Source organism: Saccoglossus kowalevskii, chromosome 8 (assembly GCF_978046115.1).
Source record: "Saccoglossus kowalevskii chromosome 8, keSacKowa6.1, whole genome shotgun sequence".
NCBI lineage: Eukaryota > Metazoa > Hemichordata > Enteropneusta > Harrimaniidae > Saccoglossus > Saccoglossus kowalevskii.
Window position 1 is genome coordinate 15262832 of NC_140648.1, and position 26686 is coordinate 15289517.

General features: G+C 35.6%; 1 protein-coding gene across 1 annotated transcript; it reads right to left on the reverse strand.

Moving 5' to 3' along the window:
* Positions 1 to 640: 640 nt before the first annotated feature.
* LOC102808922 (acyl-coenzyme A synthetase ACSM3, mitochondrial-like) lies at positions 641 to 26089 on the reverse strand. The gene is made up of 16 exons (XM_085502250.1): positions 25960 to 26089; positions 24645 to 25079; positions 24352 to 24452; positions 19699 to 19811; positions 17674 to 17792; positions 17252 to 17313; positions 11826 to 11880; positions 11257 to 11378; positions 10080 to 10236; positions 7957 to 8085; positions 6409 to 6483; positions 5828 to 6010; positions 5342 to 5469; positions 4529 to 4628; positions 3988 to 4107; positions 641 to 1232 (listed from the first exon to the last, which is right to left on the reverse strand). The coding sequence occupies exons 2-16, from the start codon at positions 24996 to 24998 to the stop codon at positions 1125 to 1127; spliced, it is 1926 nt and encodes a 641-aa protein (XP_085358376.1). The 5' UTR covers positions 24999 to 25079; positions 25960 to 26089; the 3' UTR covers positions 641 to 1124.
* Between the last annotated feature and the right edge of the window lie 597 nt (positions 26090 to 26686).

Here is a 26686-nt window from a genome sequence, read left to right on the forward strand (position 1 = left end):
AATTAGTACTTGGGATATCAGTGTGAAAGCTGAAAATTGGTTGATTATGCGAACTAGGTAGTTAATATGCACAGATTATAACCCAAAACTAATCAGGTCTGTGCATTTTCCTAGAACATCTATGTACCAAGTTTCATTTAAATGTGATTAGAACTTGAGATATATTTCAGTGGGAAAGCTACAAATTTAGTAATCGTTATGCAAATTAAGTAATTAACATGCACAGATTTGTACCCAAAACTAATCGAATCAAATTAGGTGCATGGATGCATGGATTTCTACCAAAATCTAATCAAATCTGCAGCCTTAGCCCAGAGCATCTATGGATTAAGTTTCATATCATTGAGATATCAGTGGAACAGACACACACACATACAAAGAGACACACTAACTGCAAAAACTCCCATTGTGTTATTCGCAAACAGTCAAAAAGCAATTGGAGTAAAGGTTTCCAAGAAGAAGTCAAAAATAGCATTTTCACCTAAAATGACAAAAATATTTACTAAAATCAATTTAAGATTAAAGGTTTTAGTTGACTAAATTTAGTGTTTCTAGAGATTTCAGTCCACTCAAATTACCCAGAAACCATCAATAGACATTTGCACACTACAAAGTAAATTGACACACCTAACATTGAAAATAGATAGGAAGATATATCTTTATTTGCAGGGTTATTAAAAATGTGTAACATGTGGTGGAATGTTATGTTCATGTATCTTTTATATTTGGGTTAATTGTTGATAACAATTAAAGCAGGAGAGTCATCCCCTGTGCATGTGCGGGAATTGAGTCCCAAGCGACGCTAACAACGCACGCTAAAACGCAAAGGCTCATGGGTAGACGTTTGTTTGTAAACAATGACATGCTAAGGCCATCTGACGCCATGCGCAGGTGACGACTCCCCCGCTTTAATAATTCTTTCAATCACAAAATTTAGGCTTATATGGTATCATGATTCAATATTAAAACATATGCTGTTGATAAAACTACTGGTACTAACTGTAAATCTGTGAGAACTGTCAACGTATCTGTGATATATTAAATTGTCCTAATTTATATATTCATAGACTTTTTTTTTCATTTTTAAAGTACATACTTTGTTCTTTGAAATAATTAATGATGTATTATTGCAAGTTTTGCGACCTATTCTGTTTTACCCACTCTTTGTTTCTCAGCTCCACTCGCCTGATCTTACCACTCACTGTTTTTGGCAGTTGCTCCACAAACTCAATCTGTAAAAAAAAAAAAATAAACAAAAATAAGTGAAAATTAATACATAACATATTAGGCAGAATGATTTGCAGAACAGAGTCAGTGTGAGCCAACAATAATAAAATTATTAAAATTAATTTAAGATAAAACCCTGCCTAAAAAGTTTACGGGAATTCATTTTTTTAAAGCATGTAATGTTTGAACAAAATTTGTGGTACTGAAAGTGTGCATGTGATATGGCATACCGATATATTTAAAATAAAAGCTGTATAGATACTGGTTGAATAGCTGTGTAGCTTGAATATCCAAAAATATTTTACCTGAATGTGGATTTAAATTTTACCACAAATGTCTTTTTGGATATTGAAATAGATTAAAAAACAGTACGCAAAACCAGTATAATAGTCTGCATCAACAAACTAACCAAGCATGTTGGATTCTGTTCAGTAAAAAATAGGTTTATTATGTTGATATCAAATCTATCAAAAATCAATTTGGAAATGAACTTAATTTTAATTGCAGCATGAATTTATGCTTCCAGTCGGTGTACATCAAATGATAAAATGCTAGTTTAGTTTCATTATATTATACTATGGATGTGTTCAGAACATACTATTGAAGTTTGATTTTGTTTCCTTATTTTGATCAATTTATTGTTATTTCAATTTTCATTGCATGCTCTAATAGTTTCACACCCCTATACGCACCACAACTTTTTGCATCCCCTTTTCCCTTAAAAATTGGTACTACCACACTCACCTCCCACTCCACAGGCATTCCTCTTCCATCTGACACTCCCTGGCATAACTCCATTATCACACCAATCCCTATGTCTCCACTTGCACAAATCATCTCGGAAGTGAGCGCGGAGATGATTTGTGCAAGTGGAGACATAGGGATTGGTGTGATAATGGAGTTATGCCAGGGAGTGTCAGATGGAAGAGGAATGCCTGTGGAGTGGGAGGTGAGTGTGGTAGTACCAATTTTTAAAGGAAAAGGGGATGCAAAGAGTTGTGGTGCGTATAGGGGTGTGAAACTATTAGAGCATGCAATGAAAATTGTGGAGAGGGTGATAGTGAATAGAATCCGGAAATTAGTGGAAGTGGATGAGATGCAGTTTGGTTTTATGCCAGGGAAAGGAACAATTGATGCAGTGTTTATTCTGAGGAGGATGCAAGAGGAATATCGTGCAAAAGGGAAGAAACTGTATATGTGTTTTGTGGATTTGGAGAAGGCTTTTGATAGAGTCCCGAGGAAGGTGATGGAGTGGGCAATGCGGAAAAGAGGTATACCAGAGGCAATGGTAAGAGCAGTGATGAGTTTGTATGAAGGAGCAAAGACAAGAGTTAGAGTAGGATCGGAGTTGTCAGAGGAGTTTGAGGTGAAGGTGGGTGTGCATCAAGGCGCGGTACTATCACCATTGATATTTGCAGTTGTCATTGATGTAGTTACAGAGAGTGCAAGAGAAGGATTGATGAGAGAGATGTTGTATGCTGATGACTTGGTCTTGATGGATGACACAATGGAGGGATTGAGGGAGAAGTTTGTAAAATGGAAAAAAGCATTTGAGAGTAAGGGTTTGAAGGTAAATCTGGGAAAGACAAAAGTGATGGTGAGTGGGACGGAGGAGAAAGCTTTGGTGAGTAAGGTTGACCCATGTGGCATGTGTGGAAAGAGGGTAAAGGTAAATTCAGTGCGGTGTGTGAAATGTGGGAAGTGGATACATGGGAGATGTGCAAAGATAAAGAGGGTGACCCAAAGATTGGCAAGATTTGCATGTGGAAGATGTAAGAACGGAGTTGAAAGGGTGGTGGAACAGGAAGAAAAGTTGTGTGATAAGGTTGAGACAGTGAAGGAGTTTACATACCTGGGGGACAAGGTAAGTGTGGGTGGTGGGTGTGAGGCGGCTGTGACAGCTAGAGCAAGGTTTGCTTGGGTGAAGTTTAGGGAATGTGGAGAGCTACTATATGGGAAGAGATTTCCCTTGGAGATGAAAGGAATAGTTTATAAGAGTTGTGTGAGATCAGCATTGCTGTATGAGAGCGAGACATGGTGTTTGAGTGAAAATGAGTTGGGGATTTTAAGGAGGACAGAGAGAGCGATGGTGAGAGTGATGTGTGGGGTGAAGTTGATGGACAGAAAGAAAACTAAGGACTTGATGCAGATGTTGGGTTTGAAGGAAGCGGTAGATCGGTTGGCGAAGGCAAATGGGGTACGTTGGTATGGGCATGTGCTGAGGAGGGAGGATGGGTATGTATTAAGAAGGGCCCTTGATTTAGAGGTGAGCGGTCCAAGGAAAAGGGGAAGGCCAAAGAAGACGTGGAAGATGCAAGTGGAGGAGTAGAGTGGGAAGGTTGGGATGAGGATGAGGGATGCTTTAAATCGTGCAAAGTGGAGGGAGGGGGTAAGAGCAATTGCCACGAGTTTAAGGTGAATCCGGCCACCCTCGTCTTCGGGGACCAAACCGGATTTAAAACTCTGGACTACTACTACATGGCTAAAAAATATGGGCAAATAATGTTGATATACTATAATAACAATAACATATACGAATATTACAGAATTAACTATATATGTGTCCTCATTTGTGATTCACGCATGTATGACATAAATTGTATTATATCTCTTGGTATACACTTGTCATGGGGGGTTGGTGCTTAAATAACAAATGTGTAAGTTGCACATTTTATAACGCGGAAATGAAACGTACAACAACAAGCAATGGTAGCTTTCAAGACAATTAATAACCCTTGCACCTTAGACCAGGAAACCCACCTTTCTAGGGTATTTGTATGGTGCTGTAGTCTTTTTCACATGATTCTGTAATTCTTTGATTAAATTGTCTTCATCTTTCACTTCATAGTCTTTGGAAATCACAACAAATGCTTTCACAACCTACAAAATGATAATAATCATTATATATTTCATTATTTGACCTGACCATCAATGTACACATATTTGAATGTTCGCACTTCCATTAGTAGATCTCCATATATTTACTCTTATTACTATGCAGTTACAGAAATAACAGAGATGTTTTCATTGACAAACTAAGCTATATTTTCATGATCCAGAAAACAAGAAATACAATTTTTGGTTTAAGTACACTTCCATTTGAGATGCACTTTCTAATAGAGGAATACCTCACAGATTATCAAAAAAGAAGCATTTCTGAATAGATGACTATACCAATATATAAATGAATCCAGAAATGCATATGTAACAGGGACACTCTAATCTACAGACTGGGAAATGTATACACTGTGCAAATTTCTATTTTAATATATCGTTTTCAAATTGATATCAGTATACAGACCTCGCCCCTGATCTGGTCGGGACTACTGACAACGGCAGATTCAGCTACAGCATCATGTTCTATCAATGCACTCTCAACTTCAAATGGACCAATACGATAGCTGATTGAAAGCAAGACACAAAAAGAAATTTGATATGTATACATGTACTGTATGGCTATACAAACACATCATTTCATCTCCATATAGTTACCAAGCTGTAACCAAGAATATAGGCGAGAAATGATGGGTACGTGCCATGTCCTGTACAAGTGTTATCATTGATGAAAATTCATTTCTGTTTTAAAATAAATTTTCTCATTTATTTTTAAAATAAATTTGCGCCAGACACAAAGGTAAGTAAAAAGTTTCTAGCACAGACTAGGCTCTGTATCCAGCAGTCTAGGTTCTAAAAAAGTTAACACACTAATAATTAATTGTCCCTATCTGCAAAATTCAGATGGTTATCACAGGTTTTTCTAGAAAAAAAATGCAAGAGGGAGCACTGCAATTCAGCGGCGCCACCAAGTGAGGGAGATAGGGTTCTCCCTACCAGGATGTGGAGGTTTTGATAATTCTAAGTTAAAATGGAGCATTCTATGGCTTCCTTGGGGCCAAAATTACTATCAGACAGGTCACAGTTGAAGACTGTGGCCACATGTGATCCCTGGTCATTCAGAATTTTATGGTTGCCAGAGGATCTGCTCCCCAGGGTAAGGGGGCGCATGGCCATGGCATGAGGGTGCTGCGCCCCTGTTCCCTTGTTTAAAAAAATCCCTGGTTATAATTTAAAACTTGGTGATCTTTTCACAGAGTATCACTTTGAATCTCCTTACCCAGCTGACAGTATGACATCATCATTCCTTCCAACAAACCAGAAAAATCCATCATCATCTTTTACAGCGCGATCACCAGTAAAATAATAATCACCTTTGAAAGCCGACTTGGTCAGATTGTCATCATCCTAGAGGTCAATAATTATGAATATATGAGCTCTTCTCATTTGTGAAGCTTTGGCATGCAGTCTGTAACACAAGTGCTAATTGGTTTATTAGATTACTAGGATGACAACCAATGACAAACCTATGTTTTTGAGGTGAGAGAGGAAGGTATATGTGGTCATGGATTGCTATAATTATTATCTTAGGAAATGTATACAAGCAGAGAATTTTCCTATACTAATGAGACCCATGTAGATGTAACAAACAACCAATTTGGGGAACTATAGGTGGTGCTCGTCTGGTAACTATGGCATAATAAATTGCTCTATCATAATATCCTGGGTAGTCATAAGTACTAGCAGCTATGAATACAACACTCACCACGTATCTAGTAAATAATCCAACAGGTCTGACTGGTTTGACTTTGATGGCAATATTGCCTTCAGTTCCATCCTCCACCTCACTCCCTTCGTCATCAGTTATTCGAACATCGTAACCAGGAGCTGGTTTACCCATGGATCCGGGTCTTGGTTGTAAACATCGAAATGAACCACAAAGAAGAACCTGTAATTAATTAACTTACTAATAAAAATAACCCAAAATATACACACTTAGTAATTAAAGATGCATACATGGTCATGCTTTATTAATAAATCATGAAAAAGTGCTGCTGTGACGTGGGTGAGTGAAACCAAAATTGTTCATCATGCGCAGAGATAACAGTGTGCAATGTACATCATGGACTACACATAAGAGACGAAACATTAAAAACAAGAGAAGGGCCTCTAGAGGGTACCAGATAATTGAATGCCATATTTATAAGACATAATTTCCCATTGACTACAGGTTTGAACCAAATTTGTTGGCAACTAGATGGAAACAACTATACAGGTTTATTTTGTGAACGGTGGCAAAAAGTGACATTGCCATTCAAAATGTTAAAGTTTGTTTTGTGTACATACTGTTTCTGTCTGTCCATATCCCTCTCTGATCACCTGACCTGTAGCTTCTCTCCATTCATCAATAACTTCTGGATTCTACAATGATAAGAAACAAATGAAAACAATTGTTGACAAACAGCAATTGCTACAATTATATTTATTTTAATAGCTGGAGAAGCAGGAGATAATAGTGCGAGTGTGTCTGTGTCTGTGTGTGTGTGTGTGTGTGTGTGTGTGTGTGTGTGCGTGCGTGTGCGTGTGCGTGTGCGTGTGCGTGTGTGTGTGTGCGTGCGTGTGTGGTACCAACGTTGTGACGACTTCAATTTAACTTTACATCGACTTGTGAAGACTGGACCAACATTGTGACGACCCTCACTATTTTCATGATTTATATTAATATTTAATCGAATTAAAGTCAAGCTTGCATAGTATGGTTTAATTTATACTAATAATAATATAATTGTGCATTTTATCCAATGTGTGTCATCACATGACGTACGACGTAAAGGTGTGTGTGGGTGTGTGTGTGTGTGTGTGTGTGTGTGAGTGTCCACGTAGATGGTGTGTTAAGTATGTATTTGTGTTGATTAGCTGGGAGTTGAGCTATCTGTACATTCAATTGTATAAATTAAATTGTACAAGTACCCTATTTGTTCTAATATTGAATATGCTACCACATCCATGGGAACAAACAAAAGTTTGTTTTAGTGGGATCATCTTAGAATCTTATTTCTAATTGTGGAGCATATAAATCAATAATTGAATTTATCGTATACTTGATCATTCAAAATAAAGACTTATTTCAACCATAAACACACCAAAGTCAATTATGTACGGACATGCACTACTATAATACAGCAAATACAGCATATATAAGATTTAAGTGGATACACTGAAGTTTTCAAGTTGAAGCATATATACAAGATAGAATTTTATAAGACGAAAAAACCTGTCAACAAATAGGCTGCTTTCTGATTGGTTTAAAAGGTTAGGTGTTAGGGTTGGGTAACCAATCACAATTTTGTAAAAAGCTTTGCATTGACTCACAATAAGTTTTATCCTCGTGGTGTATCATAGTATAAACTACTGAAAATGTGGTATCGTTAAAAATACACGTATGCTTTTTTTTTAATTTTAATTTAAAAAAAAAATGTCCCCAACACATTGTTTCATTGTTTTGATTTTCAATAAAATTGGTCAGAAATTTCCCTAGGTGACTGTTTACTCTTTCCAATAGAGTCCCACATATTAACTTTATTATCCACATAAAATAATATCAAGCTTGTCTCCAAAATCTGGCATGTTATTTTTCTTCTATAATTTTATATATCTAATAGAAATCTATTCACTAAGTATCACCAATTTTCAAAGACTTCAAGGAAACTATCAATTAACCTTAGTATAGCCAATATTTAAGGACGGTGGTCGTCGCGCCGTGTCCTGTTCGATATAGGACTCATAGTGAGGTATACAACGCATGTAAAATGCGTTGTTTATTTACATGAAATTCGAACACGTCCTGCGCGATGACCACCGCCCTTTAAGCATATCAATTTAAAAACATCCTACCAGAGGTTCACCAGCACTGAGAGTATGACGTAATGACTGTAGGTTATACAACGACAGATCCTCTTGTACAAACAGACGATACACAGTAGGTGCTGTACAAAATGTTGTAATTGGGTAATTATTCAGTATCTAGAAAAAAAAAAGTGTATGTTTAAGAAATAGATAATCTGATCACATCAGATACATGTAGTTAATGGCTACTGTCTTTTTTAATGCCAGTATTTTATTTGACCCGAAATCACATTTTATATGATCTACTTAACAGAATCACAATCATATTGAAACATGCAAATATATAAAAATACTATTTTATTTATTTGTTGCTACCCTTTTACATCAGCGGCTCACTAATAAGTAATTAGGAGCTGCAATAAAATTACTGGAAATATTAAAACTTAAAGAAAATACAAAAAATGAATCTAATCTACATAATCTTTTCTATAATCCACGGCATCAATAAGAAATCTTTTTACAACTATATCAATTTCTTCACATATCTCATGATTGAAATACTTGGTGCTATCGCCTAAAAGGAAACATAATAATGCTTTACCCTTCGTAATATCTTCGTAAAGATTAGTTTCACCATTTTAACATAGGATATGACAAATATTTTTCATCATAATATCCCTATGTTCTTTGTAGCTTTCACACTCTAGAACAAAGTGTTCTAGAGTTTCATCACCTTTTTTGCAGCATGGACATGTACAATCACTATGACTTTAATTATTTTTCACAATGCTTGATCTTAATTTTAAATTTCATGTATTGGATCAGACTTGATTTATTTGCCATGTTTTTGCTCCACTTATCTTCATCACATTTTTTCAGAGCTTTTTCAATTTTCTGGTGACTGTACAATTTGATGTTCACCTAGATCTACACTTTTTATAATATCATGAATACATTTTGACCAGTTCCATTTTGATCATTCAAAACATTAAAAATAAAGTGTTAGATAATATTTTAGTTTCATGATATCTAGTCTACATCTCATTGTGAACAACCCCAAATCACCAAGGACAGCCTCATTTGCAGTATTTCTGCATGCACCCAGAATAAATTCACTGCCATAAGCTGTATTTTTTCTAATCTCTCCATATTTGTCCCACTAAGTATCAGGATTTCCCCAGCATACTCTAAAGTAGGCCTTAATACCTGGTTTTATAGTGACAAACCATAGTCTACTACATGACCACAAAGTATTAAATAAGGCATTAAATATTTTTATTATTTTTGTACAGTGGATGTGATCGGAAAGGTTATGTGTAAACCAGTAGCCTAAATAATTGTACTCAGCAGCTTCTTTTACCACTCTCTATGTTTGTCAACTCCTTTGTTTGTGATTATAACATTAGACATGTCTTCATTAACTGTCATTTTCCATAAATTACAAAATTTGTTGGTAATGCTTAGCATTGTCCTTAGTTGACTTTCATTAGGTGCAATAAGTACTATATCATCAGCAAAAATAGACCTAAACCATCATGACCACAAACCCAATTCCTTCATCTGTACATGTTTACAAATTTCACAATTGTAACAAAAGGTTTTGATTGGTTGATGAAATAACATTTTCAAATGACATCATTACACACTGCACTTGGCTGAATGGTTTCAACTGCCACTGAAATTTATAAATATTTATCAAAATTGAGGAAATCAGGTTTTTTGGTCATGATAGTGAATAATAATACTAAATTTATAATTTGTTAATATTTAAAATGTCATTAACAAAATTGCCCAGCTTGTTGACAATGTAAATATCATTTGTACTTAGCAGATTATGATGCAATTTCTGCTTTAACTGAGAAGGAAGAAATATCCCCATCGTATCTAGAAATAACATTTAGGAATTGGAAATGCTAATTTATTATGTATATAATTTATTATTTCCATATTCAATCAGTTCATAGAATTCATTGTCAATAGATGGATTGCCAAGATAGATTGATTTTCATTACAAATATTGCTATTATACAACTTGCAAAATGTGTGCATGCTTTGAATCTCTGGGTTGCCAGCAGTACTCATCTCTATATCTAAAGATTTGCATAGATTACAAAAATGGAGAGAGCCATCAGAACTGGAATGCTAAAAAAAAAAATTTTAAATATGCCTACCTGTAACGATTTGACGGGGTCAAACCTAAGTGTATGATGTACAAATACACATGCACCTTGGGTCCAGGGGGCAAAAAAGTTACTCCAGGCTGACTTAGCCCATCCAGTGTCAGACATATTCCAATGCACATCAGTGGGGTTAAGATCTAACCAGTACCTGGAAGGGCATGCAGTAAGCATTTATGTTAATAATGGCTGTTCCATCAAACTACCCAACTTGCATCATTATATTTGCTGTATATGTCTATGTATATGTCTTCCGTTTGCATGTTCAATACAGCACTGTATTAAACGCAAAAGGAAACATAGCTTTGGTTATCGTCATGTTCATCAGTTTGAAACCTGCACCTCACAAATGCACCATTTATGATAGAATGAGGAAATACAAGTTATCTGTCTCAGAGAATGTTTTCTCAACCTTTATTGCATTTATTTGAAAATCATTATTCAATAAATGTTGAATGTATGGAAATTTTGTTGTTGTGATATTGCAAATATTAAAAATAACAAAAATAAATCCATTTTCCTGGGACAAGAAGCAAAACCTTTTTTCTGTAAGCCTAAAATTTGAACATACGCTGTGTGACATTTTTGGCATGTGTAGTGAATTATAACATTTGAAAACAGAAAGAACGTTATTTGCTTGTATAATCATCATCTCATCACAGCAGTTCAGCCTCCCTATTTTTTTAATTAATTACAGTTACTGTAATAATTAGCCTGTTGCCTTTTCCTGGGACAGAAAAATAGGTCCAATTAATGTACCAATGCTTAAACACATGCACCCAATGAGATTTCATGGTAGCTTGTATTTTTGTATCGGTGACTCTCATCGGTGCCCATTTTGCAGTAGCTTGTTGCCCGGCAACTGGCTACAAACAAGTTGAATTGCAACAAATTTACAATTGCAACATGAGTCCAATTGAGTAAATATGTCCTGTGTGGAGATTCGCAACATATTATTCAACCTGCACACTTTACTGTCAACAGCTCTATCATTCACTGATGTTCAGTGCTTGACACAAAGGCAGTCCTATATCTTAAGATAAGTAAAATTGCCATTCAGATAACTGATATAGTAACTCACTGTAATATACTGTATATATCGGCAACAAAGATTTTGGTTAAGTGAGTATAAAAGTTTAAAAACTTTATGTTAATAATATTGACTACTTACTTTCCAGTGATAACGTGTGCCAGTCCATAGCTACCGTGAGTATGTTCACACATCTTAGGTTCATCTGTTGTACCACTGGTGAAGTATACAGTCATCGGTTCATCACTATGTGTCTTTACACACTGTGAACAAGGAAACAACCACAATAAAATGTACAACATCAAGCATGGTGACATATGAAGAAGATCGCATCAAAAATTACATCAACTCTCCTACTTCACATGGACATGAAATTCAATCTGACATGTGCAGTATGAAACATATATAGTGGAACACGCATTCATCCACAGTCCGAGATGGACTTGTGCATTACTATCTAGCTGTTGTGGGCGGGGTTTACTATACGTCATTTTGAACTGTGTTTTTTAAAGCAGCGAGTGTGGTGTCTTCCTGCAGTGGTGAGGCGATTGCTGTGATCGTGAGTTTGAATCCTATGTTTCATGTAGTAATATTTGTCTGTTTGCATTTACAATTCATAAACCATAGATACAACTCTATAATAGTGCATGTTCCACTAATATAGTATATTTAGGAGCATAGCATTACAGAATATATATATATATAAATACCTCATGTTTTTCTGAAGCTTTCTCATACAAAGACTTAAAATCCATCCATCCTGATCTATAATGACAAAGAGAAATCAAAGTTTTTACATATTGTGTGACACTACACAAATTGTGCAAATCCATTTTTTGCAATGAACACTTATTATGCGCAATGAAGTTGTTAAAAAACATGAATGTAAAATAATGACATTAAAATAATACCAGATTCTGCCGTAAATTCGCCCTGGGCCGTTAAACAGCAGTTTGGGTGTTTATAAAAATAAATAATAAAAATAAAATGGGACCAATCACCAAGGGCGATTTTTCAGTATTTTTTTAAGATGCATTTTTTTAATATTTTGGCATCATTTTTCGGACATTTCAATCTTTCCTGACGCCTAAAATAGAAAAATAGAGTCTAATTTAAGGTAGAAGCCTACTCATGATTTCAAATACCCAGAATTTATTCATTTTCTAATAAATTGTAGATCCGGGCAATATAGATAGATAACAGCTTTATTACAACCGTGTAGAAAATTTTACATTTCTAATTTGGTGTTTAAAATGTAACAAGCAGCCTATCGGCTGAGATAGCTCCGCTGTTAGCAATGCACATTTCAATTAAAGAACTGAAGACATCATTAGAAAATGAACAATATGAATAGTATCAAAGCAATCGGACTTACAGTTTTTAACAAGAAGTCGAAAATATCACTTTTTACCAAAAATTACAAAAATATTCACCAAAATAAATTAATTAGAGAATTGAAGACATCATCACAAAACGAACAAATCTGAGAGAGGTCCACATGTAGTACCTATATATGTAATATCAAAGCAATCGGACTTACAGTTTTCAACAAGAAGTCGAAAATATCACTTTTTACCAAAAATGACAAAAATATTCACCAAAATTAGAGAATTGAAGATATCATCACAAAATGAACAAATCTGAGAGAGGTCCACATGTAGTACCTATATATGTAATATCAAAGCAATTGCACTTGTGGTTTTTAACAAGAAGTCGAAAATATCACTTTTTACCAAAAATGACAAAAATATTCACCAAAATTAGAGAATTGAAGATATCATCACGAAATAAACAAATCTGAGAGAGGTCCACATGTAGTACCTATATATGTAGTATCAAAGCAATTGGACTTGCGGTTTTTAACAAGAAGTCGAAAATATCACTTTTCACCCAAAAATGACAAAAATATTCACCAAAATTAGAGAATTAAAGATATCATTACAAAATGAACAAATCTGAGAGAGGTCCACATGTAGTACCTATATATGTAATATCAAAGCAATTGCACTTGCGGTTTTTAACAAGAAGTCGAAAATATCAGTTTTTACCAAAAATGACAAAAATATTCACCAAAATTAGAGAATTGAAGATATCATCACGAAATGAACAAATCTGAGAGAGGTCCACATGTAGTACCTATATATGTAATATCAAAGCAATTGCACTTGCGGTTTTTAACAAGAAGTCGAAAATATCAGTTTTTACCAAAAATGACAAAAATATTCACCAAAATTAGAGAATTAAAGATATCAACATGAAATGAACAAACCTAAGAGAGGTCTACCCAAGGTACATATACACCAAGTATCAAAGCATTTAGGCTTGTAGTTTTCAAGAAGAAGTCGAAAAAGTAAAACATTGACACGGACGACGACGACGGACGACGACGACGGACAATCACTCATATGATAAGCTCCGCTCGACAAAGTCGACAGCGGAGCTAATAAAGTTAATAATGAATAACAAAAAAGTAAGTAGGCGAAAGTTGAGTAAATAAAAAGTTAAATAAGTGTTACTGAGTGTATTCTTTTGTTTGTTCATTTACTGTTACTCAAGTACACATAGAGGGCTATAATAGTATCTTTATCTTTTGATTGTAAGATATGTTTAAATTGTTATAAGAATATCATGCCAAGATATGCTGGTTCAAAGCTTGTAGGTAGAAATTTATTTACATAGACTAGATAACTGACAACTACTGTTTACACTTCTGTTATAAGCCGTTTAAGGGGAGAAGTTACTTAATACCTCAAGCAAACATCAAATATTAACACAGACTGTCAGGGGCGGAGCCTGCCTTTCGATTGAGATGGGGTAAAAATATACGGATTTTGTAAGTCACGTAAAATAACGGTGTTTTACCTGACAGTGGAAGGAATATTTTTTATGTGGAAATAATACATGGTTGTTCAAACTGTTACATATTACTATCAAGAATTATGTGAAAATTATTGAGAAAATACCTTTTGTCACGAATACGAAATAAAGCTAAAAATCTATTAAACTTTTTAAATTTTACTTCGAATGGGACAAAACCTTCGCTCGCTATTCTCAAAGACGGACGTGAGCAAAAGTTAGTAGAGGGCAAAAGTTGTTTTCGTTACCTTGGGGGAAGTTGGTCAGCGTGGGGGCAGAGGTGTTAATCCGAAAAGATCATTGTCCATTCTTGTTTGTGATTGGTCCAGGCAACATTTGGGGGATAGTTACGTAGCTCCAACGTTGCGACGAATTGATGATGTAACGCCTGTAAGTATGCAAATGTTTTTTTCACTAACATCCTCGTTCAATATAATTATTTTAATATTACATCTCCGTTTTAGTTTTCTCTGGAAAAGCGTATAACCTACACTGAGATACATTATTATTCTCTTTTTGTTTTTTAAGTTTTCATTTAATTTCCAAGAAACGTGATCTTTTTTTGAGGTGCTGTATAAACATTTTATTTCGTGGATTGTCGGAAAGCAAAACAAAGGGTCACAGCAGTCAGTCAATGTCTTGTTGATTTCCGACACGTGCAACTTCCGACATTGAGAACGGACATTTCCCGCACGCGTACAATTAATACACAACAACTATTTACAGCTCATTACAGTCTGACACTTGGTCTTAATTAATTTCAAATAGTAAATCACTGACGTGTTTCCAGACAGTCTAGAAAGTTATAGAAAATATTCATCAGAAAACCTATGTGTTTTCACAGCTTGCCGTACGATCGTCAAAGGAAAAATTTCCTTATAAACAATAACGTTTTACTATACAAATCGGTTCGTGCTTCATCAAAAAAAAATAATAATAACACATGACGATCAAAAAACCCATTGCATTGTAATATGCATTTATTTTTTTATTTTATGATAACGAAACTGAGGTATAGTTTTAAATAAAGAAAAAAACACGATTACGTTGCTTAGAGCAAATGATCACGGTCACGGTAGCGCAATCCGGTCATGTTGCTGTTTGCAACTGTTGATCACTATTTAGTAGATATTATAGTAATGTATATACGTAAATTGGATGAGTTGTTATGAAATGCAAGTAAAATTCAACTCAGTTTCATTGTAAGCGAATATTTCCTTCCGCGTGCAAACGCTCGATGATGTAGGGTATCCGCCATGTTCTCTCTCCTGACGAGTTCACTCCTGAATTGACGAGGTCAAATCGCTAATCAAACTGCCGTACGATACCAACGTGCACAAATTACAATAGCTCATTTAAATGTACGTTAATGTTAATGAACGCAACACGGAAAAGATTTGCCGATGTTCCAGTACGATAATGTTGGCTTTGATTTTGGAGTGAAAACGGCATGATTCTTTTTAAATCAGGAAATTAGTTGTTTTCGAAAGTTAAACTGAGCATCTGAAGAATAATTTAACATTATTTACGGTGATACCAGCTCATTTGAAACAAAACATTTTTGTGTAGTTTCGCGGTGACTCCAAAAATTCAAAATTAAAACCGGGCGAGTATTTTCTCCTTCAACAGTATAGACCTACTAGCTGTCATTCACCCTGAGGTGTGAATTGTTGAATGTGAAAGCACACATTGTGGTTCTTTGTCGTACGCCTTGATTGACAGTTGTTTGCGAGGACTGGGATGATTGGTTAAGTACCATCTGTTTATTTAAGTGATAGCTCAACTGATCAGTCTGGTACAGTTAATCCCTAAACGCGGTTTTTTCCCGCGGATGTCAGTACCGTTACCGACAGTGTTTGAACGGGCATCTCGCCTCATGATTGACTTAAAAAAAGTTGGGGGGCACCAGGTGAATTTTCGAGATACAAATGTAATCATGGTTGTTTTTTAGTGGATAGTGGCCATTTTGGCAGTATTATAGTGCTTTTACCATAGGTTTGTATGGCACAGATATTATGCCATATCTCAAATTGTAGGCTGGTGACATAGGCTGAAAAAATAATATATTGTTAATGATGGGGTACTTCTGAATTTTTTCAAAAATCTGGGTTTTAAAAAGTGTTGAAAAATGCAATTTAACGTTGCGCTCTATGGAATTGCTCTAAAAATAGCGAGTTTCTCAAAATACGCCAATATTACACACACAAGAATGTTATTTTATATTGCCACGAGACAATAGCTCCATGATTTTACATAATAAACCAATGAACATTGACATGCGATTTACGACCAACTTTCTCAAAAATTGTGAGTAGGCTTCTACCTTAAGTTTTACTGTAGTCATTGTCACCTATTCAAAAGTATGATGTTTATTGTGATTAGCAATAATGGGTAAGCTTCGTTTCGACAATGAGCTGTTATCGCTGTAAATAATGTTAAATTATTTTTCAAATGCTCAGTTTATCTTTTGAAAACAACTATTTTTTTTTATTTAAAAAAAATATATGCCATTTTCTCATCAAAATCCAAGCCAAAAGCCAACATCGGCAAATCTTTTTCGTGTTGCATTCAATAACATTAAAATATTTAAATGAGCTATGGTAATTTGAACACGTTGACATCATCATATTTTGGTTGATTAATTAGCGATTTGACCTACCACGTCAAAGTACACCGTCCCAGGTCAAAACATGGCGGATATTCTACAGCATCGAGTGTTTAACCATTCGACCGGGATCATTCGCTTACGATGAAACAAAGTTGAAATTTATTTGCATTTCATAACAATTCAATGAATTTATTTTTTGTACGTTATTATAATCACTACTAAGTAATAATCAACATTTGTGAAACGCAGCATGACTGGATTGGGCTACCACGATCATTTGCTATTCAGCAATGCAGTTATGTTCATTTTCATTTGAAACTTCTTTTAGAATATACTTTTGTTACCAATAAAATTTTAAAAAAAATAATTGTATTTGGCGTATCAGTTTTGTTAATGTGATTTTTTTTTTGGAGAAAGATGACACTGGGTAATGAAATTTTAGGTGGTATACTTTTTAATTCAGCAAGAAAAAAAATTTAGATTAGCTTCTGCAATAGTTTCATTGAAAGTCGGCATAGGTGGATTTTTCAATTAAAATAGAAGCCCCCAAAAAATATCTGATGATTATTTTTTGAAATTTTTAACCAGCCATGATATCTTCCAGGGCGATTTTTTGGATGAGCCAATTTACAACAGAATCCAGTATAAATGTATATTCATATATATATATACCTTGTTTTACCATTCTGAGATACAAGCAATTTTGTTTTCAGTTTTGGGCAATCACTGGAGACCTGTGAATATTGAGGAAAACACATATTTTAATTTTGTGGTACCAATTTTTTGCTGACTTAAAATTCTAACACCATAATTATTCTCATCTACGTTGACAAGCAGATGATTAAGATGAAACCAGATGTGGACTATGATTGAGGAGGTTTCACATAGGGATCCAAAGGATGAGCCTCAATAAATGTCTGGATTATTTTATAATAACAATAAGATAAATATACTAGTACATTGTACTATGGAATCTGCACTCTACATCACATTTTAATCAGATTGCTTGTATGCAAATTTCAATCTAGCTGAATAAAATATTACATGGATACGAAACCTGCAAATTCTGTGATCCCATTCTTACACACACTGACCTGATCTACGGAATCAGCACAGCTTTCGTCAGTGACAATACATGCTGCATCAGACGCCTGTAATCGCTTTCTTATATCTTGAGCTGTCAGTTGGATTGTGCCAGGACTTAAGATGGTAGCTAAGTGATAAACCCAAAAATATTAATGTAACCGCTCTTGATTATTCCGCTACTATGCACATTATATCTACAAGTCTATGTGTTTCTGTGCAATTAAATTTTTAATTAAATTTTGTTTGACGAATTTGGAGTTATACCTGCATAATATAATAAATGGCACAATTACAGTATTTTGTGAGATATGAGCATCAAAATTTGTTAGTAAACGTCAAACATTACAGAGCAGCTTAGTTGATTTAGTCCTGACTGAGTTTACAGCATCCACGGATATCATTGAATCGCAACGGGAGTCATGTTCAGAGATCAAAGATATATGATAAATGCTGTAAACGTATTTTATATGAAACATTTTTATCATGACTAGTCTGCGATGCATACCATACTTTTGATCTGTTTCCTCTACAGCCATTAGGTCCCTCCCTTTGGAAATTATAGGACATAATGTACCTCGGTACTTCTTACGTGTAGGTTAGTTGTGTTATTTTCGCTTGGAATTAATTTTCGTTATTTTCGCTGAAAGAATGATTCAGTGAAAATAAAATCCAGCGAATATAACTTTTTTCCTATAATTTGCATTCAACTCGTCAGAAATCAGCGAAAATTTATTACAACTAAAATAAAGTATTTCACAGTAACTCCATTGATAAATGGTGCAATGTGCCAGGTTTCGAACAGTACAACTCCTGAACACTGTAACTTTCAGATTTGATTTTTGCACGAGATTAACTATTTGATACACAAATCAAGTACTGTAAAACCTGTATTAAAAGCCGCGGCTTCTATTAAAATGGTACAATGCAACAGAGGGGATGTGGCTTTTAATAGAGCATCTACACATATGAGAAATGGTGAATGTTTGGTTCTCAATTGTTCAAAAAGAATGGGTGCGGCTTCTATTAGGGATGCAGCTTCTAATACAGATTTTACGGTACTAGTATGATATTTTCATATCTTTTTTCAAAATTTTGAGCAACACATAGCCATAGAAGTTCAAGGTCAATTTGTTTCAAAATAACAAAAAAAATATGGAAAAAGAAATGTGGAAAATGTTCCACCAAAATTTTGCCGGGAAAAGTTATAGCTTTTAAAGGTTCAGGGTTATGATATAAGTATGATTCATACTGATATGATTATATAAGAATGGTTTTTCTATTTTCTACTAGAAAAAATTTTGGTTATTATTAATGAAACAAAAATTAAACAAGCAGCCTGTCGGCCGAGATAGCTCCGCTTTTAGCAATGCACATTTCAATAAAATAACAGAAGATATCATTAGAAAATGAACAATATGTATGGTATCAAAGCAATGGGACTTGCTGTTTTCAACAAGAATTCAAAAATATCACTTTTCACCAAAAAATGACTAAAATATTCACCAAAATTAGAGAATTAAAGATATCATCACAAAATGAACAAATCTGAGAGAGGTCCACATGTAGTACCTACATATGTAACATAAAAGCAATTGGACTTGCTGTTTTTAACAAGAAGTCAAAAATATCACTTTTTACCAAAAATTACAAAAATATTCACCAAAATTAGAGAATTAAAGATATCATTACAAAATGAACAAATCTGAGAGAGGTCCACATGTAGTAATTATATATGTAATATCAAAGCAATTGGACTTGCAGTTTTTAACAAGAAGTCGAAAATATCACTTTTTACCAAAAATATTCACCAAAATTAGAGAATTGAAGATATCATGATGAAATGAACAAACCTAAGAGAGGCCTACGCAAGGTACATATACATGAAGTATCAAAGCATTCAGGCTTGTAGTTTTCAAGAAGAAGTCGAAAAAGTAAAACATTGACACAGGCGATGGCGACAGCGATGGACAATCACTAACATGATAAGCTCCGCTCGACAAAGTCGACAGCGGAGCTAAAAATAATTTTCTTACCGGTTCGCAAACATGCAATATTGAATAGCCACCACTCTGGAACTCTGGGTAAAATAACAATTACTCTCTGTAGTCTCTTGAGCTGACAGCCGTGTGTTAAGATATTGGCAACTCTGAATCAAAAATAAAAATAAATGATAAATGTGTAGAAGATAAATTCCCAGTTTTATTTTTTTTATTATCAAACGCTTCAGCGTGGTATTAAGAGTTTGTTTTCAGGGGTGGGTGATACCAAGGTGGGAAATGGATGCACATATGGGGTTAATTCCTTGAATTGCAATATAGAGGGTTCAAGCTGAAATACAATATATAGTGTTTTCATGTTTCGTCTGATATTTCTGTGGTATTCTGCTGCTGTAAGTAATGCACGATTTGTTCCGAAATTCAGTATATTGTGTGTATTCCAGGGTTATTCGTTTTTTGCTGAAAACACCCCTATTTTTTTAGTGGCAGAGTCGAATAGTCTCACTCCCACTGGGAAATCTGCATTGTTGCTTGAATGTGAGTTAATTAAACACATTTTCCAGACCGGCGAAAGAGTATACAACAGCCAATTTTAACAGCCTGTCACGTGATTTTAGTCTGAATGTCAACATGAAGAGGCTAGTCCATTTTACGCAGGAGTAATTGGGAGTAGAATATGTGAGGGATAGTATCAACAGAGATGTGTATAGTGAAAAGTAATATCTATCCTTCATTTGCATCTCTGAGCATTTCTGTTTTAGTATATTGGTTTGAAAATGTTGAACTTGCATGATTTGCAATGTGTTTTTTTAATGGGACTCCCCCATTGATCGAATCCCGGGTTTGAACGAGAACGGCACACCACGTGATTCGTTTGAATACAATGCTGATGGCAAACATGCCGTGTTACTGCAGTACTGCACTGACGGGATGACTTACTGGTACTGCATGCTACAACTTCGCTTGTGATGTTGCTTGTTAGCCATGGATTACATGAATCTTGATTACCAGTCAAATGTTGCTCATTTGACGTTGGTAATCTTTATTTGGAACTGAGTAACTTCCTGGTACTTCGTACTATGATAAAAATCAGTCAACATACATCAAGTTCTCTCAATCGTAGTATTCCATGTGATGTACACCTAATATGCCAAAAATGTTGCTGAACGATTTGAACTGAATAAAAATAGCAGACGAAAATTTGTTTACAAAATAAAAATACTTCGGTTGCCAATGAAAACCGGTAAAAAACAAGCAATATGTTTTCGGCTGTTATCATGGAAGGGACATGAACGTGAAGCTAACGTCTGTTTATAACTAAAACCGGGCACCTTATACGAGGTTCGCAAAATAACATGGCAGTCATTAGAAGTCACTTTATTTTATTGTTAGGACGTATTCAGCCGTTAAATGTATTATTTCCAACCGTTTTGCGATAGTATTTTCTAGATTGGAGGCAGCATTTACATTTTATTCAAAGTTCAAAGCTGCGTTGGGATTCCGTTGACAGTGGTAACAATGTCGGCGCCGGTGATCTCTTACCAGTGCGCAACGTAGCCACAATAAAAGGCATGATCATTTGGGCACTGCTATTACAAGACTTTGGCTGTTGCCATGGTAGCGGTGGGTCAGGATTGTTTTTCCAATTAGTGATGGTACAACCTGCCTGTCAAGTATGAACCGTGACAAAATCAGCCAAGCCAAAAAAAATCACAGAAGAGTTAAAAAGCCATTCCTGCTGAACAGTTACTCTAACTTCGGGGTCAACTTTCTCATTAATGAAAAAAGATATCAAAAATTCAAATAGTAACTTTTTGCCCACACTCCAGCCGAGTACAATGAGCTATGTCCGAGGTGTTGTATCACAGGGAGTTGGACAAACTTATGTATTTTAATAAATTATTGAATAATAAAATGTTATATAACTTTTCTTTTACCCCTCTCCCCTTCCTGGTATCTATTTCAAGTATTTTTGTCAGGTTCAAATCGTTCACCAGCATTTTTGGCATGTTAGATGTACATCACATAGAATACTAGGATTGGGAGAACTTAATGTTTGTTGACCACCTGGAATCTGAGTTTTATAAATCTTGAAGGGCTCTCGGAAAATCCACCCGCTGCCTGGACCCGCAGTAAAATCTCCGATTAATATGGAGCCGCAACCATCAACATCGATATACCATGAGGTTTCTGTTGGCGACGTTGCGGCGTTACTCAGTTCCAAATAAAGATTACCAACGCCAAATTAGCAAAATTTAACCGGTAACCAAGACTCAGTCCATCCACGACAAGCAAGCAACATCACAAACGAGGTTGTAGTGTGCAGCTCACGAGTCAGCGACGACCGATTTCAACGAAAGTCATTCCGTCAGTGAAGTACTGCAGTTGCACGGCATGTTTGCCAATGCACAGATCTGTGGAGGAACTTTTAACTTCAACATCAACCGTGTATCGTAGTCGCCCAGTTTAAGTTCTGGTTCTGTCGTGGTCCCAACTAAAGGGCGACAGTCGTCGTGTCGCGTCCTGTTCGATATGGGACTCATAGCGACGTATACAACGCGTGTAAAATACATTGTTTATTTACATGAAATTCGAACACGCGCTGTGCTACGACCACCGCGCTTAAACATCCACGAGTTATTTATTCGGACAATGACTTAAATTAGACGTCTGATTATTTTATTTTCACACGTACAGCGACACGCGTTCTACACTGACAAGCGTTGCTAGGTCGCAGCACTGTCTTGGAGCATATTAATGGGCAATTGGGTTCCCCGATCTAAATTTCTATCCCGGTTTGTTGCACGTTCTTTTTTTAATATGAAATAATCAAATATGGGACATGTGTATAATAACAGAACCCCACACCCTCCCCGTGGCTTCGCTCGTGAAAGTACGGCAGCAGGATACACCGCATCACTCGTGAAAATAACTTCCATACGCAATGAAAGCCACGGGGAGGGTATCTGTCATAATACTTCATTATCACTGAAAACATTTTTCCCCTGACATAAATTCCAGTGAATATGCCATTTCCCTCATACTCTATTGAGACACAGCGCAGTGAAAATTGGATTCACGTGTAATGCTTGAAAACATGTCAGAAAAAATAAATTAAGTGAAATTCTACGTGACTTCATAATAGTTGGAAATGAACACATTACACCCGACCCTACCACTCTATATACAATGGAAACTACACCCCAAAACATCCTTTCACCCACAGTTACTACCATGTTTCACCAGTGTATTCTATTTGACGTCAGGAGAAATTGAAATAAACAAATTAATTATAATTTCAGCCTCTAGTTGACCACTGATTAAATAAACTACCTCGTCTTTATGTCAACTTGCAGTTATTCGTTGCCTACACCAGTGACTTCAAAATATATGTTTCAATCCCAGGAATTTCACTCGCTGTTAATTGCATGGGAGTGGCAGTCTTTAATGAATTTCTATTGTCATGTCAATTTCTTGCGATTACTCGAACATTAAGCTGTAACCACATACCGCCTAGGTGCTGTAATTAAATCCTGGTGTAAGCACCATATGAACAATGAACAATGCATGTGAAGCCAGCTGTGGGGTATATTCAACCCTATAGATTTCTCATTGTTTGGTAACTATTTGCTGCAAATGCAACAAAAATCATATAAAAAATATTACCCACACAGTATTCTACAGGTTACTTGTTATATTAATTGGTTATTGTAAGAATTTATAAGACTAGATCTAATGAGTTCCATGCGCTTATCAATGAAACATATTTACCTAATGCATCACAGAAAGCGGTAGACACTTAGAAATGACCAAGATTATTGCACAATCAGAATCAATTCCCTATTATATGGAAAATGCACATAATACATGAATTACCAAGAACGCTGGCAGACATTCACTCATTTGTATTTTGATTTCTAGGTATTTATGTCTTTTTGTGTGATTTTGTAATTAGCAATTCATGTGACTTCCTTAATTTGTGCAAATTATCATCGGAACTTATCTGATTAAAATTTCTTGTAGGTATAGGTCCCAATGTGTTTTTTTGCAATTTTTTGGATTGTAATTTTTTTTTAATTATAACTATTTATTTTGGTTTTACCTCTCGTTATTATTTTTTTTTGATCATATCTCGTCTGAAATACAAAAAAAATTAAAGAATATACCTACATCAGATTTTAATGATTAGTAGCATAGTTACATATCCTCATCTTATAAATCCAATTATTCAAGGAATAACACATAAGTAGAACACAAGAAAATCATCAACAGTTTAAACACAGTTGTAGTCTTAGCTCCAGAGTGTATACAAACACATAGGTGTATCAATCATGGCTGCCAATGGTTATTTAGACCGAGGAAAACAAATTTCATTTTTCCAGTAACGGGCTAATACCAGTAATATATAGGGTAGGCAGGTAGGAACTATCTTTTAAAAGTTATCTTTGACACAGAATCATGTATTTAACACAGACCAAGTTAGTCATCTTTCCTTTGGGTGGGACATGTCTGAGTTAATAATAATAAAAATAGAGTAATTTGCATCAAATAAAAGTTTTAGTTCCACCGAAAATATGTGTATATTGGGTTATTGGAAACATATTTCTTTTTCTTTTCATGGCCTTAGGTTGAATAGGAGCTGAAACAGTTTCAGTTTGCTTAAACTTATCGGTTAGTTTCTCGCCTTACTTTTTAGATTTATTTTGTAGATCTTGGAACGTCCATTTAAGTTGGTTGCCGTCATCATCAACCCACCATAATGCTGGGTGGCGTCCTCGTCTTTTTCCATTCTGAAGGTCAAGAGAAAAATGAGAACTTGTAAACTAGTTATTGAGCAATCAATTAAATTGAAATATTTTGTGTGCGACTGATTTCAACCACCTTTTAGAGGATCAGTAGAATGTAATAGATCAGTTTTTATCAGATGATAACAAAAAAACTTAAAAAAAACTTGAAAGATAATAAGTGAAATAAAACTATACCTTCTCTCGTTCAGCCCACTCATCTAATACGTCACTGGCAAAGTTAAAATATTCTGGCACATCCAAACGAAAATCTTTTCGACCAAGCTCGTAATCATTAAATCCTGTGGATGAGATGGCCGTGAGGAAGCACCTCTTCTGCTGAATATTACCTGATGATTGGTGTTGCCATGGAAACAATGTCCTTAATGAAAACGCTCCTGGAAGAGGCTGTTGATTTCTGTGACAAGCAGCAGATCGTATGGTATGCACTTTTCTCAAAAACGCACTATTTCGGCAATGTGCGATTTGTAGGTTACTGATTGGCTGATTAGTCCTATTTAAAAATCGAAGCAGTCTTAGTCTATTGGCCATTTTATTTTACAGGACGGTTTCCTCAATGAACATCTCCAGATTTAATTATCAAAAAGATATGTATATTACATATATACATTTCTGCAAGACAAAAGAAACATATAGTATATAAACGATACTATTGATCAAAGCGCAGTGGTCGTCGTGCAGCGCGTGTTCGAATTTCATGTAAATAAACAATGTATTGTACACGCTATGTGTATTCGGTACGAGTCCCATACCGAACAGGACATGTACATTAATGTACAGGACATTAATGTACATGTACCAATCCCTCAATGCCTCCTCCACACCAAACCAATCCTGGGACCTGATAGTGATAGAGGATGTAATCAGAAATTTTATCTGCCATAGCTGGTGTGTGGGTTGGGTTTAGAGATAGAGTAAGGCAGAGGTGGCAGCACGAGATTTTACATGGTGGGGCGTGATCTGCTCACCAACCACGCAACCTTACTAGGGGGTTCGAGGCCGGTGAAGCTCCCCCTTAAAGGGCCGTAGTCATCGCGCCACGCATACACGAGATATATGGGTCTCGTATAAATAAAGATGGCAACTTTGACTTTTGCACAGATCAATAAGTACAAACTAAAACATTACCGTGCTTTAATTAGGTATTTTTAGGCGATTGGAGGGTATCAGAGGAGTCACTGGCGGTAATTTGTGCAACTCGCGCCCAGGTCAAACCTCATTCTTGTGATTTCCATTAGAAGAGTGCATTGAATTGTGGGAAAATCAATGTTTATCAACACAAATGTCGCCCTTTAAACATTTTGAAATCTAGACCCTCTGAAACGCTATTTACTGCATTTTGAGGGGCAAATATTGCTGACACAAAAGGTTTCAGCTTGATTTTGGAGGGGTGACCCCGATGGGTACACTGGTGAATAACTATGTGATATAATATGGTGCGTGCATGATTGACACATCATTTGCGTCACAAAACTGGACACGTGTAGCTCACCGTAAACGAGATCATCCCTGCTGGATCCAATACACGTAGCCCTTTTTAGCACTTCCAATCTTATTAGACAGCAGCCGGACAGTGCTGGCGTGTGGCGGGAAGACCCTCTAAGCTTCTCAATATTTTTATGCCAAAGTTTGTTTTGCTTCCAAATGCGCATGTTTTTATGTGTTTCCGTATACAATATTTCGAAACAAAATTAGTATATAACATATTAGATACATCGTGTAAAATTCAAAAGCTATGTTTTATTTGTCTGAGGGTTTGTCATTGCTTTTCCTGAAGTCATCTATAGCACGCATATAAGCTGGGGGCTCTTATTATGGCCAGAGGTCACGAAAATTTAATGATTATGTTCCATGTATGTTGCACGCCGTGTACAGATGAGAAGATAAAATTAACCAAAGTTGAGTTAGAGGTTAACTACGGGTTGTCTGTCAAGATGCGCAGCTCTTGAAGGTCACTGGTGAATAGCTGGGCTGGAAAGAAGAGTCATTCAATCTAGGGGTCACCACGCAATCGAGGTCAAATGTTGCACAGGAAAGGGGGTGTGACACTTGTAATTTTGTAATTCTGCTCGCTGTCCCGAGCAAAGCGGTATGGAATGCGATTACACTATCTTTAAGATAAATTCGCTTAGCATTCTTTACGGATCAGATAGTCAGAAAATCGAAATAGATTCTTTTACTGATATTTAATAAAATAATTGTTATTTACTAGTAGGAAG